This window comes from Choloepus didactylus, chromosome 2 (assembly GCF_015220235.1).
Source record: "Choloepus didactylus isolate mChoDid1 chromosome 2, mChoDid1.pri, whole genome shotgun sequence".
Lineage (NCBI taxonomy): Eukaryota > Metazoa > Chordata > Mammalia > Pilosa > Megalonychidae > Choloepus > Choloepus didactylus.
In genome coordinates this window covers 81,380,904-81,395,236 of record NC_051308.1, presented here as the reverse complement: position 1 = coordinate 81,395,236, position 14,333 = coordinate 81,380,904, and the positions used below count along the sequence as shown (strand labels likewise).

At 43.2% G+C, this 14,333-nt stretch overlaps 1 protein-coding gene across 2 annotated transcripts in view; it reads left to right on the top strand.

Annotated features, from left to right (window-relative positions):
• CACNA1E (calcium voltage-gated channel subunit alpha1 E) overlaps positions 1–14,333 on the top strand; it is a 335,694-nt gene that overhangs the window by 274,503 nt on the left and 46,858 nt on the right. For both annotated transcript variants that reach the window (XM_037825226.1, XM_037825225.1), the window contains exons 26-29: positions 8,138–8,149; positions 9,809–9,905; positions 13,355–13,515; positions 14,040–14,177. In XM_037825226.1, the coding sequence (XP_037681154.1) occupies positions 8,138–8,149; positions 9,809–9,905; positions 13,355–13,515; positions 14,040–14,177 (408 nt within the window). The remainder of the gene's footprint in view (positions 1–8,137; positions 8,150–9,808; positions 9,906–13,354; positions 13,516–14,039; positions 14,178–14,333) is intronic.

Genomic DNA, 14,333 nt, shown 5'->3' with positions numbered 1-14,333 from the left:
TGTTTGTGTGTGTGTCTAATATTACACCTGCACCCCAGCCCAGGACCCTCACCCTCTACATTTCCATTGCTCCCCAACATGTTACTTGACTAACTCAAGTCAAATCGGCAGGTGAGATATTCTGGGTTGGATTCTAAATAGTACTCTCACAGTTTATAATTGCTTGTCAGCACAGACAATTTAATAGACGATAACTAGCCATTCTCCTCCCACCTCCTCCCCCACCTTGGGACATTCTCTGGCCTGTGCCTCAGTCCGAGTCGTGCAGGCTCTCTGGAAGCTGATGCCAAAGGCTCCCATTGCCATTTGCCATCCTAGCAGGGCATGAGGTGAGGTCAGGTCTCCTTGACATGTGGGATCTGGATCACAGCCGCACTTGGCCTTTTGTTATTCAGTCCTTAGCCAGAAAGGAAAAACATGAGTCAGTCTGCCTCTTGATGCCAGAAGGCACCAGAGTTCCCACATTAGCTTTCATTACATTCTTTTGATTGAAGTATGTCACTTTCCTAACACTTGACACTCTGCCCTAGTGTCTAAGATGGATAAGGTCTGTTGAAAGCATTCAGAACCAGCCACAGCAGCAGAGCTGGTTCTACATTCATTCAATGAAATTCACAGTCACAGACAACAGAATATGCTACTCTGGTTCTGGTTTTGCATGTAGGTTTGTGTTTGTTAAGGTGTGAATGCACACACATAAGAAAGGAGTAAATGCTTGTACCTGCCACACTCAGCCAAGCATAAAAACAATACAACAAACACTTCACCGTATACCTGGCTGTCCCTTGCACCTTTTTTTCACTATTTCCCTTTGTTCAAGGCAATTCCCCTCAAGCCTTATGCTTTGCTTATAGGACTTCTTTCTTGACAGCCTCTATTCTTCTGAAACTGAAAGGGCAGTCTCCCAAAGGAAGCTGTGACTACACATTAATCTTGTAGGAAAATTTAAAAAGCAAGAGTGGACAAAATCCTGCTTCATGCAAAGAAGACCCATTTACCACTGAGCCAGACAGGCCATCCAGTTCCACCGCTCTGTGGAAGAGAATGGAAGATTAAAATTAAATTTAGCCATCAGGTAGTCCATTAACTGTGGATTTAGGAAGCCAGCTGAGAAGGAATTGGAAATTTCCAGCAATGGGCAGAGAGTAGGATGTGTTGTTCCTTGAGGCTCCAGCTTTGTTTTGTTTTGTTTTTTAATGTAATTTTATTGAGATTTTTCACACACCATACATTCCACCCAAAGTATACAATCATTGGTTCACAATATCATCATAGAGTTGTGCACTGATCACCAATATCATATTTAGAACATCTGCATTACTCCAGAAAAAGAAATAAAAAGAAACCAGAAAACCCCACACATCCCATACCCCTTATTGCCCCCTCCCCCTTATTGACCACTAGTATTGTACTCTACCTAGTTTTAAGACTTAACAATAGAGGTAGGTTAACTAAGACAGTGAAGTATAGTCTGAGATAAATATATAGATCAGTGGAACAGAACAACACATTCAGAATTAGATCCCTACAAACATGGGCAACTGACTTTTTTTTTCTATATACTCATATAATCATTATCAAAGATCAAAGCTATAGGATTACAGTTGTTGAACAACTTCAGGTATTTCCTTCTGTCTACTCTAAAACACTAGACACTAAAAAGAAATCTCTATATAATGACTCAGTAGTCACAGTCATTTCTTAAATCCTAATTTCTCAGTTACACCTCCTCCCTCTCATTTGATCTTTCAATCTTGAAGGATATCTGGGCAATGACCATTTTAACTTCTTCATGCTGGAAAGGGGTGTTGACATTTTGGGACAGAGGAATGAAACTGGTTTATGTTCTTGGAAAGACTGGTACCTCTGGGTTTCAGGGCTTATCTGGCATGGGATCAATCTGGAGGCCTTAAGTTTCTGAAAAAATAAACTTGCTAAGAAAAACTTTTATAAAGACTTAGATAGAGCCCAGAGCATGCTCTAGGGTTTTCAGGAATACTGTTAGTTGGGGCTTGACATACTGTGGTAGTTTGCAGTATCTGGCTAAAGCTTGTATAAGAGTAACCTCCAGAATGACCCCTCAACTCTATTTGAAATCTCTTAGCCACTGAAACTTTATTTTGTTCCATTTCTTTTCCCCTTTGTGGTCAAGAAATCTTTCTCAATCCCAAGCTGCCAGGGCCAGGCCCATCCCTGGGAGTCGTGTCCTACATAGGAAGGAGAGTAGTGAGTTTATTTACAGAGTTGGCTTAAAGAGCAAGGCCACATCTGAGCAACAAAAGAGACTCTCTGGGGGGTGACACTTCAGAATAATTACAAGTAGGCCTAGCTTCACCACTGCAGAAACAAGTTTCATAAGGGCAAGCCTCAATATTGAGGGTTTGGCTTATTAAATTGGGAGTCCCTAATGCTTGAGAGAATCAGGAATTCCCCAGATGGGGAAGTTTAATAGTTCCACATTTTTCCCCAGTCTCTCAAGGGGACTTTGCAAATGCTTTCTTATTTTCTGCCCAAAATACTCTGGATGAATATCTGGGTATTACATTAACCTATACAGAATAATAAGGTCTCATTCCCTGTTCTAGGTTCCATGTAACTAAGTTGTTTGCATATACTGGCCAGACAGGTTAAATTAGATAGTGTGCTACAGAAAATTTAAATTTTGGACCAAATAAACATCTCTTTCCTTTGGTCTCACACAGAAGTTGAAGTTTTTAAATACAAACACTACCCTGCATTCTGATTTACCTCAGTCCTAGCCATCCAGCTTTGTTTTAGAGTCACCTCAAAAGTGACTTCATCTGAGTTTGTGTCCAGGCAGTGTCACTAAGGCAATTAATGCCATGGGCTCTGGGGATACTCACTGCTGCATTATAGCTTAGCTGTCTTGAAAAGTGGGTTTGGGAGGGAAAAAGGGACAGAGTGGAGGCCACATGGAGGGAAGGTCTGAAAGAGAAGTTCCCAGTCTATTCACTCTGGCCATTAAGCTCAGCATCCTTGTTTTTTTGGTGAACACTGGAAAACATGCTCTCTGTTGCATGTGGCATGGGTGCTGCTGAGCCACGCTCTGTAGAATGTGCCCCTGGAGACCCAATGGAGGTGATGGGTGTGAATGCCCAAGTCTTTCTCTTTATCAGCAGCACAAATCTGGGGGATGGTTGGTTGGAAATGGGATCTCAGCCTGTGGCCGCAGAGCCATGGGAGATGAAACGTTCTGATCAGGGAACACAGCCCCATCCACATGGTAACCAACAATTGGGCTCATGAGATACAAAAAGCACCCTGTACAGGAAGTGAATCTTCAAGAAGGAAAGAAGCCAGTTCTCTAGGACTAGTGGGAACCTACCACAGTGCCCTCCAGATTTAAAAGTGGATTTTGAGTAACTTAGGGTCAGGAAACCTCATGATGAGACTCAGAAAGTATCATCCCAGGTCCTGTGAGCATCCAGTTATCTGCTTAATCCCTAAGGGTAGGGGGAATGTCTAGCATTACGAATTAGTCTGCAGTTGTGGGAGTAAATTGGCTGTGCTTCAGCTGGCGTCAAGCCTGTTAGAAAGATCAGCATATACAGGGTCTTTGGGTATCTTTAGAATGTGAAGATTGAGAAGGAGGGTAAACCAGGTCACTGTTCACTAGAACAAATAACAAAATTGCAAGGAGACCAGCAGATGCTTTGCTGTATCCTGCTGCTGCTTAGTGCTGGGACAAAAATACCTTCCATTTGGGTGACAGTGCTATGTATTGCAAAGAAGAAAGTTCACAAAGGCTCTGATGAATATGTATGGGTTGCTTATTGAGGTCCATGTGCAAGAAGGAAAGGACTATGCACCAATCCTATAGCATATAACTGGCACTCTGGTCACAGAGAAAAGAAAGCACAGTAACAAAGGATTTAGGGCTCCATGGATGACCTCAAGAAAAGCTAAGGCATAGATCAGGAAAAAGTTTCCCAAATGGCAGCAGCTGAGCAGAGACAAGGTCAAAGTGCTGAATTTAAATTCTTCACACAAACAGATGAACCTGATCTTTCATGCAGGTCCTAGAGAATTCGCTCTCCAAAGACAGGCATTGCCAATGCAAAGGGAAAAAGTCCTCCTCATTTCCATAGGCCTTTAGAAATAAATGCTTTCTCTTTATTTCATTTGTCACTCGACAAGTCCTGTTTTACAAATGAGAAATGGATTTGTCTGAGGTTTTGTGGCTAGCCCAATTTCTTTTGACCAGTAACTGGCAAAGCCAGTTCTTAAACACCAATGTAGGTGTTCTAATGGCAAATTCAGTGCTTTCTCCATTATGTGAAGCTCCCTTGTACCTCTGATGTCCTAGTAAGTTCTAAGCCATTAACCCCTGTAGGCTCAGAGTGGTGGCTGGTGTGATGGATCTCTCCTCAACCTACAGAGCCTTCTGTCTGCTTGGAGACAGACAAGACCCATGAGCCAGATGGAGAAGGACATCCCTGACCTTGTCTGTCATCATGCTCTGACTTTTTCTTCCCATGAGTACTCATGGACCCTAGATTGGTTAAAAGGACTAGGACAGATAGCTCAATATTTCAGTTCAGAAATGCTGACTTTCTTTGCTGTTTCCTTCTCTAGGTAAAACCGTCCAATGCTTCACATTTCAAATGGCATTGCAACATAGTAGGCGAGAGCACAGGCTTCCGAGTCAGGCAAACTTAAGTTTGAATCCAAGCACTATAAATTATTAGCTGCCTTAATTTCTCTGAACCTCTGCTTCCTCATCTGTAAATGGAAACTAAAATAACTATATTGTCTTGTGAGAATTAAACAAGGTAAAGTATGTTTAGTGTCCAGTATATTGCCAGGCCCTTAACAGATATGTAATAAATAGTAGTTATCATTGCCTACCAAATAGTCCAGATCCTCTAGCAAGGCATTCAAGACTCCTCACCCTGTGACCCCCTCCTCCCACCTTACACTCCAGCAAGCCTAGGGTACTTAAAGGATGAAGGGCTCTTCAGAAACTGCTGCCCCTCCTCTGGCCCCATGGAAGGAGAGGCAATTCCTAGCAGAAATCAACTTGATAGCCTGCCCTTTGAGGAAAGGGGGATCTAGGAGCTGAAAAGCAAGATTACAGTGAATGATGGGTGATTACAGATGAGAGATCTAGAGGGCAACTTGACAATTGAGCTGGAAAATTCTCATCTTTTACTGATGAGACAAGAGACGCAACATGGCACTTTTTCTGGAAAGCAGCTAGGAACTCACCAAATAAGTAGGAAATAAATGGGAAATAGGTGTCCCAATTGAGTCCCAATTAGCGTGGGACCAGTGTACCCTAGTGTGTGGAATTATCCTCAGATTTTAGCATGAGAGTCAATTTTTAAACCTGATAAAATTTCACTAATTAGCAAGGCAGTGAGTCTAAAATTCTGAATTTAAAGATATTAAAAGAAATTCTGGTTATACATTTAGTAGCATAGACTAGCAAAGTATCTAATCTAATGATTATATTTAATGATTTGTAAAAAGCACGGGAATTATTTCCAAAATAATGTGCCTTGATTGAAGTGCTTGAAGAGTTTGTCTTCCCTTACAATCTTGTTGATCTTGATAATGAATAAACCAACCCTTGAAAATATGGATTTGGAAAAGGTACTTTGACCTACCTCATAACTAAATTGTGATATATTTTAATTGATGACCAAATAGTAGAGATTTTTCCTGAACCTATGTTGGCAAAACCAGGGATGTAAGTGGGATGCAAGCGTATTGTTTTGCAACCATTCAAAATCATAGCTTTCCAGTGGTTCCTCTACAGTAAGAGACCTGTTTATAAAGATGTGCAGAGCAATAACTAATCCTTATTTCACTTTTGGTCTATGCCCAATTGCTGTCTCAGGTTTAGATCTGTGGAGTCAGAATAGACCAAATAGCCCCCCAGTACTTTGCCCATCACAATCAGCTCTTAAGATCTTAAGATCTTAAGGAACCCCATTTTCAAAAACAAGAGAAGCACACACACACACACACACACACACACACACACACACACACACACTATGGTCAGAAATCCTCTTTGTTCCATAACATGATATTTTACTAGTATTCTGGGACAGAACTAATTATAGGAAACAAATTCTGCCCTTTATCCAAGTGTATTGGAGGAGCAAGAAATACTGGGTCTTCCTTCATAAGATTGATGCCTGTGAGCATGACTTCTGAGAACCCATTCAGATGCTCCTGGGATAAAAAAGGCTTTGGGTTAAGGACCAGGGCTAAGCAGAAGGTTAAAGCCCAGAGTGTGGATTTCCCCTATGTTTTTAATTTTAGGAAGATGGAAGATCCTCCCTTGGTTTTTTCAATCAAATGAATCTATTCATTTGCACTCAGCATACAATTATACCTTTATTTATTTGCTGTTTACTTAAGTTCTGTCTTTCCTGTTTTGAGAGGTTAGGGACCTCATTTGTTTTGCTCACTACTGTGTGTCCAACACCTAGCGCAGTGCCTGACATGTGGAAGGACTCCATAAACGCTTGTTATAAGAATGAATGAAGGTATATTTGGCTGACCTACCAGATACCCAGTCTTGTGTGGGAGAAGCCCCTGTTATAACTCAGGGGAAGATCTGATCTCTGCCCTCTGAACACTTGGAGGTTATCCCATTAGGCACTTAAGATTTGTTAGGCCTTTTGGGTATAATTCCCAAATCATCATTCAATTGGCATTTACAGTGTAAATTAATATAATTTTGAATATGGGATGGTTGACCAAGTAAAATGGTCATTAGAAGTCTTTGCATGTCAGACATGGTGGTGTAACACAGGTTTGTGGTACATTAAAAAAAATAAGAAAAGAGGGAAGGTAACCTTTATAGAACCATCACTTTTACCCTAGAAGATCTCTTTTTCATTCTCAGGGTCCCTCTTCCTACTCCCCAGCAACTAAGAACCAAAGCCCAAACTCTGGCCACTTCTGCATAGAAGCAGCCCAGGGTGGGCAGCCATAAGATAGAGGTTCACCTCTGGCACTGCAGCTCACATGCTGAGTAATCTTATGCAGCGCACTTCTTCCTTGGACCTCAGTTTCCTCCACAGTTCAGTGAATGTTGGGGTCTTTTCCATCTCCAAAATCCTGTGAGCTGTTTGACAGAACTTTGAACCAGCCCCTGCTGGTACAGAGGTGTGGTGGTGAAGAGCTACAGCTCCTTGCATCATACAGATTTTGATTCAAGTCCCAGCTCCACCAACCATACTAACCCTGGGCACCCTCTAAATCTTATCTGTGAAGTGGACATAGTAATACCTGCATCATAGAGTTATTAGGGGGTTCAATAAGTAGTGCACTAAAAGTGCCTAGCACAGAGCTAGCCCAGAATAAATATTCAAAAATACTCCCTCTTATTATTTCTGTCTCAAGAGATATTTATGCTCTGACTCCTTTTTCTAGCTAAGCCTCACCAATAGAGCTGGGATGATTTTTCTTCAGGTTGCACAGTAAACAGATCATAATGGACAGTGGGTCATTTAATTTATCACATGGCCTCTTTTTGTATCACATGGCACCAGGGCCTGGATAGACAAATGCTCCCCTTCTTAATTAGAGGTGACTTTATGGTGAGACTCATCTGCACTTTGCAATAAGCCCTCTTAAAGTGGTTATGTGTCCTTCCTTAAATAAAACCCTTCATAAGCATAAATATTCCACTGTGACTTGCAATTAATACATTTCCCATTAATACAGTTTTGGGCCCAGAAGAAGCTTAATTTCTCTATTCTGGTTTCTCATAAATTCCCTGGAAATAAAGTTTGTCTAAAGTTTACTAAGGAAATGAAAGTGAAAGCCTACATTTAGGAAAATCCAATTAAAGAGGCTCCATAGAATAAAGTACAATACCTGGAGTGATATCTAGTTAGAGAGAGACACGCTAGGGCTTGCAAAGGAATTTTGCCCTTGCAGGTTGGAGAGATGAATTTGGAGCAAATGGTGGGCTGGCCCTTCCTTTCACAAAGTGTGTGGTCTCTACAAGTGCCAACTCTGTGGGTGGGTTCCTTGGGCCTGTGTGTCTTCAATTCCTTGACCTTGTAGGCTCTCTTTTTCTCCCTGAAGTTTTCTGACTGTCTTCCTTCTCTCCACTCTTTTCTTGACTGCTTTCTGATTGGATCCTCCATAGAAATGCTTTGGGGTAAATATTTTCTTCCTTTTTTTTAAGTAAAAAACAAGGTGGGGGGTGTTGAAGGAGGGAGGATCTATGGTTGGGAGGGAAGGGGCCGGCTCATTGAGAAAGGAGTGGTGAGTTGATAATGTGTTGTGAATTTTCATTGAAATCCAAGAGATGAAAAATGAGAAGCCACCAAGCCTTCTTGGGAACGTGATCATTCTTATTGTTTTGGATATATTACCTCTTTTAGATAGGTAGCTAAATGAACTTAATACAATAAAAGAGTTTAGAAAATATACCAAAGCCCCTGGGTTTAAAAGACCATATATATGTGATATTTGGGGATTGGCTATATTCAGATCCAGGGTTGAATAAAAGTGACTTGTAGGTCATGGCCTATAATCATTAAGAAAGGCTTAAAATTAACATTCTGGGCAAAGTCAACATTCTTGGGATTACCTTAAGTGTCTTCCTACCTTGCATTCTGTGAAACAATAGATGGATTTTTATCCCCCTCTCTGGGGGATGGGTGTATTAGGAAGGGCAAAGCACAGGGGGCAGGAGGAAGAGCCTGTAGTAGTTCCCACCTGACGTTCTGGTTCCCACTTCCTCTGATTTTGGTGTGATGGTAATTTAAACCAACAAGAGGAAACAGCCAGAGCTTGAGTTCACAATTTAAGGTCTTATGTTTTCACCATCTGCGTGTTTCACAAGTTGCAATTGTTTGAACACAAAGATATCAGGAGATGAGCAGGGTGCAAAGAGAAATGCAAGTTGATGTATGCATTTCATTCCTGAAAATAAGAAGAGAAATATATTTCCTTTTCAGAGCAAACATTTCCAAGAGACTGCATGGGTTGGGGTGAGGGGGCATTAAGCCTCGGGGCAAGGATAAAGGTGGGCAGGGACTGCAGTGTATGGCTCTCTGCAGCCTGTGCTAAGTGCAGAGTATCAGATGGGAAGGGACTCTGTGGGAAGACCCAGCCACACAGGTAACTGAGGTGTGAGCCAAGGTCCTGGCAAGAAGCCTGCTTGACCTGCTCCCTCTAGAGCAGCCCAGCACCATGAGGGTTTTCATATCCCCCGCTGCCCTGCCTCCCCTTGTCTCTCCCCCGCACTAATGAACTGTGCAGAGGTGACAAGGAAAGTGCTAGCTCAAGCCTTCTGATGAGACATGCTCTCAACTGTGGGTTCCTATTCCATTCAAACATTTGAAAACCTAGTACTGGCAAAACAATGGACTAGGCACAGTGAGATTCAAAGTTGGTTACCAGACACGTTCCTGAGAATGTATTCTCCTATATTCATTTTGCCAGTGCAGTAATGAGCAGCATTGGACTGGCTGTTAGGGAGAGGAAGAGATTATTAACATCTGTGCAGGGATGCCTCTGTGGGTGTGCACACATGCCTGTGTGTGCGAAGCGCATGTGTGCCTGTGCTCCTCTGTGGGTGTGTACGTGGGTGTATGTCTGTGCCTGTAGCTAGGCCGGGGAGTGATTTGAGAATTTTCCTGTAGCATTTTCATATGAAGTCCCCCTGAAGAAGGAATCTATTCTCACCCCATTTCTGACCTCTTGACTGTATATCTCCTCGTACCCTGTTGTCACTAATGCAGTCGTGGGAATGTCAGTTTTCTTTCTCCCCCATATTCTAATGATTGCCTGGGTGCCTCCCCCGCTGCAGGACCAACAAGGGACGGGACATCAAAACCATCAAGTCACTGCGGGTTCTCCGAGTTCTGAGGCCTTTGAAGACCATCAAGCGGTTGCCCAAGCTCAAGGTAAGGTTTTCAGAGTTTCTTCCTATCAGATCCCCTTCTCCCGTCTTCTCTAACCATGGCTGGCCTGCTTTTGGAGAATTAAGCCTGGGAATATTCCTTTTTCCTCACATTCATCTGCCTGGGCTAAAGGTCTTCGTTTCAAAGAAAGCCCAAGGGACCTATAAGGGGCTTTTGCCTCTTGAGTCCAGACCCACGAGGTATTTTGCAGTCTTGCTATGGCGTGCCATATGGAAGAATCCCGTGCGGCTTTGCCCTGGCATCTCCTGTGTGCGTAAAGTGGGCCCGGAACACCAAAACTAAAGCAACGGGGAGCCTTCCGTATGTAATGGAGTCTGCACACCACAACAGGCCAGGTGACCTGGGACATTTCCTTTTCTCTTCAACCTAGATGTGGAAAGGGTCTTCTAGCCCTAACTGTTCTTATTTTTGAGGCTCAAAAACTTAGAGTACATTTTTAGCAGAAGCAGAGAAAAAGTGGGGAAGGGAGTGAACATGAATTAAGTTCATCCTATTGCCAGGCCTTGAGCTTTAATAGGTGTCTGTCCAGTGATCTCCCTCCCAACCCCAGTGGGGCTTCTCCCTCCACTGGCCTCCCTGCCTCTCATTACCATTTGAGTCATGTTTCCATGTTTCCCAGCATGTTAAACCCCACCCCTACCCCCACACACATGCACACTTGGCATTACTGCTGTCGATGGAAGCTGGCGCTCCAGCCTGAATTCCTTGAATGAGAGCCAGCCAATGCCAGGGAGAGGGCCAGGGCTTCCGGTTCACAGTGCCCTCCTGCTGCTACCCAGGACACACAGCTGAGCAAGCCTTGGTCCCAGGCCCAAGCCCATGTCCAGGTGCTACTCTGGGATGCGTCCCCAGAAGCAGATTTAATTACCCATCTGCAAAGTCACGTGGGATAGTGCAGTTCTTCTCAAAGTATGGTCACAGATGTCTGTATCAGGGTCACTTCTTTTTTTAAATTTTTATGTATTTTATATATACTATAAAACTTGCCATTTTATCCATTTTTAAGTGTACAATTCAGTGTCTTACATTTACAATATTTTGCCACCATCAACACCATCCATTACCAAAACTTTTCATCACCCCAACAGAAATTCTGTATCCGTTAAATTCTGTATCCCCTTTTCCCCCTTCTCCCAGTCCCTGGTAACCTCTAGCCTACTTTCTGTCTCGATGAATTTGTACATTCTAGCTATTTCATATAAGTAGAATCATTCAATATTTGTCCTGTTATGTCTGGCTTATTTTACTTAGCACAATATCTTCAAGGTTCATCTATGTTGTTGCATGTTTCAAAACTTCATTCTTTTTAAAACCAACATTCCATTGTATGTATATACCATGTTTTGTTTATCCATTCATCTGTCAATGGACACTTGGGTTATTTCCACCTTTTGGTCATTCTGAATAATGCTGCTTTGAACACCGGTGACAAGTATCTATTTGAGTCCCTGATTTCAATTCTTTGGGGATGTGGATTGCTTCTTAAAATGCAGATTCTTGAACTGACCCCAGCTCAACAGAGTCAGCCTCTTAAACAGGCTCCCAGGTGGTTCTTAGTATAGCACAGTTGGAGAACTCCCATCAACATAAAAAGAACCCACTTGAGTGCAGGCTCTGGTTTGGGACTTAGGAGCTATGTGACTCAGGAAAATTACTTATCCTTTTACCTTCTTTGAGCTGGAAGATGGAGATAACCTTGTAACCCACACATTTGTGGTATGGACAAAACAAGCTGACATAGTGGACCCTGAAAAAACACCCAGCAATTCCTCTGGCATGCCAGGGCCTGATCTCCCAAAACTACCACAGAGGGCAAAGCTGGGGGAGGGGTCTTAACAACTGTGCTCTCCCCTACTTCCCGATCAATCCCAATTTCCCATTAGTTCTCATAACTGCTAATACCTCCCAAACACCAACCCATCCCACAGGAGCTTGGGAGATTGCTTCCTCTTTCACCCTCTGGCTCTGCAGAGAAGAAGACTAATGAACAAGGTTGCTCAACGTCTGGGAACAGCATGGCTTCCTCTTAGAGCTCATGGCCCCGGCCCACCCAGGGACTCCATCAAGGGGGAAACCTTTATGCTCCTGAGGAAGTGTTCTCTGTGACCTTGCCATAGCCTTAGGCAATCTTTTACACAGGGATGCTCGTTATAATCTTCCCCACCTGGTAACAAGGCTCGGAGTGGGTCAGAGACTGGAAATACTCATTCCTTTCTGCTGGTCTCGCAACAGAATCTGGGCAGCATGCCTGGGGGACGAACCATTGTTTGCTCAGGCTCCAGTGGTATCATCTTCTCTTAGTTGTGTTTGACTCCAGAGGAGCCTGCAGACAGCTTGATGAGATTAGTCAACAAGCTGGAGAAGGAGACACCAACCTTGGTTAATTCCATTATACGAGAAAGTGCTGGATTCTCCGTCTGCAGCTCAATAACCCGAGGGAAAAGTGGGCGGCTCTGATGATTCTGCAAGGCTGCGTGTCACTCACACTACCTGCAGTGTCGAACTAATCAGACCAGTGATGCTTCACCCAGCACTGGGAGAAGCAGGTGCACAAATGCAGCTTCACTGTGGGGCTGGACTTGCCAGCGAGCTAAACCTAAAAACCTAGAAAATAACCTAAAAATGGCTTGAAATGTATCACATTTCCATGTAGCTCATCACAGCTTAGGGCCTAGATTGGAGGTCTCTGGAGATCCATTACCTTTTAACTGAAGTGTTAGTTCCTGATTCTGTCCCCCCATTCCTCCCATTTCTAAGAGAGGGAGGATATCAGCCTCTTCCCACCTCACCTCTGTTAAATCTTCATCCTAAATGGTTAAGTGCTTAACTTAATTGGAGCCAACGTAAGAACTCATTACAAAATATCATTAAAATGGACAAAGATGGTAGTTCATTATTACTCCCTGTTCTGTTTAGAAAGCTAAGGCAAAACACAATATATTTTCAGTATACAAATTTCAGTATACAAATCTAAGAATGTCACCAAAGAGACGTAAGTTCAGAGACAAGCTATTTAACTTCCCTGAACTTCTCTTTTCTCACTTGTAAAATGAAGGAAATGGGTTTAATAATCTCCATGATCCCTTTCAGCTCTAAACTCCTGTCTCTCCCACCAAGTGGAGTAGCCCTCTCAGGATCCCACAAAGGACGCCCTCGGTTGCCTGATGTCATCTAGTCTCTACCGTTTGATTTTATTTTCAGATTCAGAGCATGCGTTTGCTTCCCTCCCTGGGTGGTGGGGCCTTGCAGTCTTGACCAGCGTGGAAGCCAGCTCTTAATCCCATGATGTTGCCTCTTACGGGGGTGATGCCTCCTGGGTTACCTTCTCCATCCAGCTGGGTGGCAGTGGTGTGGCCCCACCCCAGCTCTTGGCAGATGTACAGGCCCATCACAGGGACCCCCACACCAGGACTCTTGGCTTCTCTCCACAGGCTGTCTTCGACTGTGTGGTGACCTCCTTGAAGAACGTCTTCAACATACTCATCGTCTACAAGCTCTTCATGTTCATCTTTGCTGTCATCGCGGTTCAGCTCTTCAAAGGAAAGTTCTTTTATTGCACGGACAGTTCCAAGGACACAGAGAAGGAGTGCATGTAAGTACAGCCATCACGTCCCGCTCACTTTCTGTACAGCATGTCCTGGTGAGGCCTGCTTGACCTCCCATGTATCTCTTCTTTCTCCTTTATCTTACCTATCTCCATTCCTGTTTTAGGGAAATGAGAAAATAGGAAATCTGTTAACTTTTACTGAGTATCTCTTTTGTGTCAGACATAGTAAAAGGCATTTTACATTCAGATTGTCATTTTAAATCCTTATAATTACCTTATAAGATTGGTTTTATATGCATATTACACATGTGAAAATTGAAGCTCAGAAAGTTTAAGTTGCTCAAGGTTACAGAGCTGACTAAAGAAAGGGTTAGGATTTGGTGCTATGTTTCTTGGGTGCCAAACCTCATTTTTAATTCACGATAATACCATGCCTTCAGTAAAGTTTCTTCTTCCTGGCGTTAGTTATCTGGTCATTATTACCTCACAGAATTGAAGTCCATAGATTTCCTTTTCTCTTCCATGAGCTATAGTGAAGCAGCCCTATATTATTTCCTCTCTGGTTTTAGAGGCAACTACGTAGATCATGAGAAAAACAAGATGGAAGTGAAGGGCCGGGAATGGAAACGCCATGAATTCCACTACGACAACATCATCTGGGCTCTGCTGACCCTCTTCACCGTCTCCACAGGGGAAGGATGGCCTCAGTGAGTGACAGGTTTGAGTTGGCATGCTTGTGGGTGAGCTGGGATAGGGCCACGTGGTCACCTTGAGAAGCTGATTCAAGCTAAACAAAGCTAACCCTTTGCTATTGTAACGGAAAGTAAGTGGTTGTGAGTGGGTGAGACAGGCAGAAGATAGGA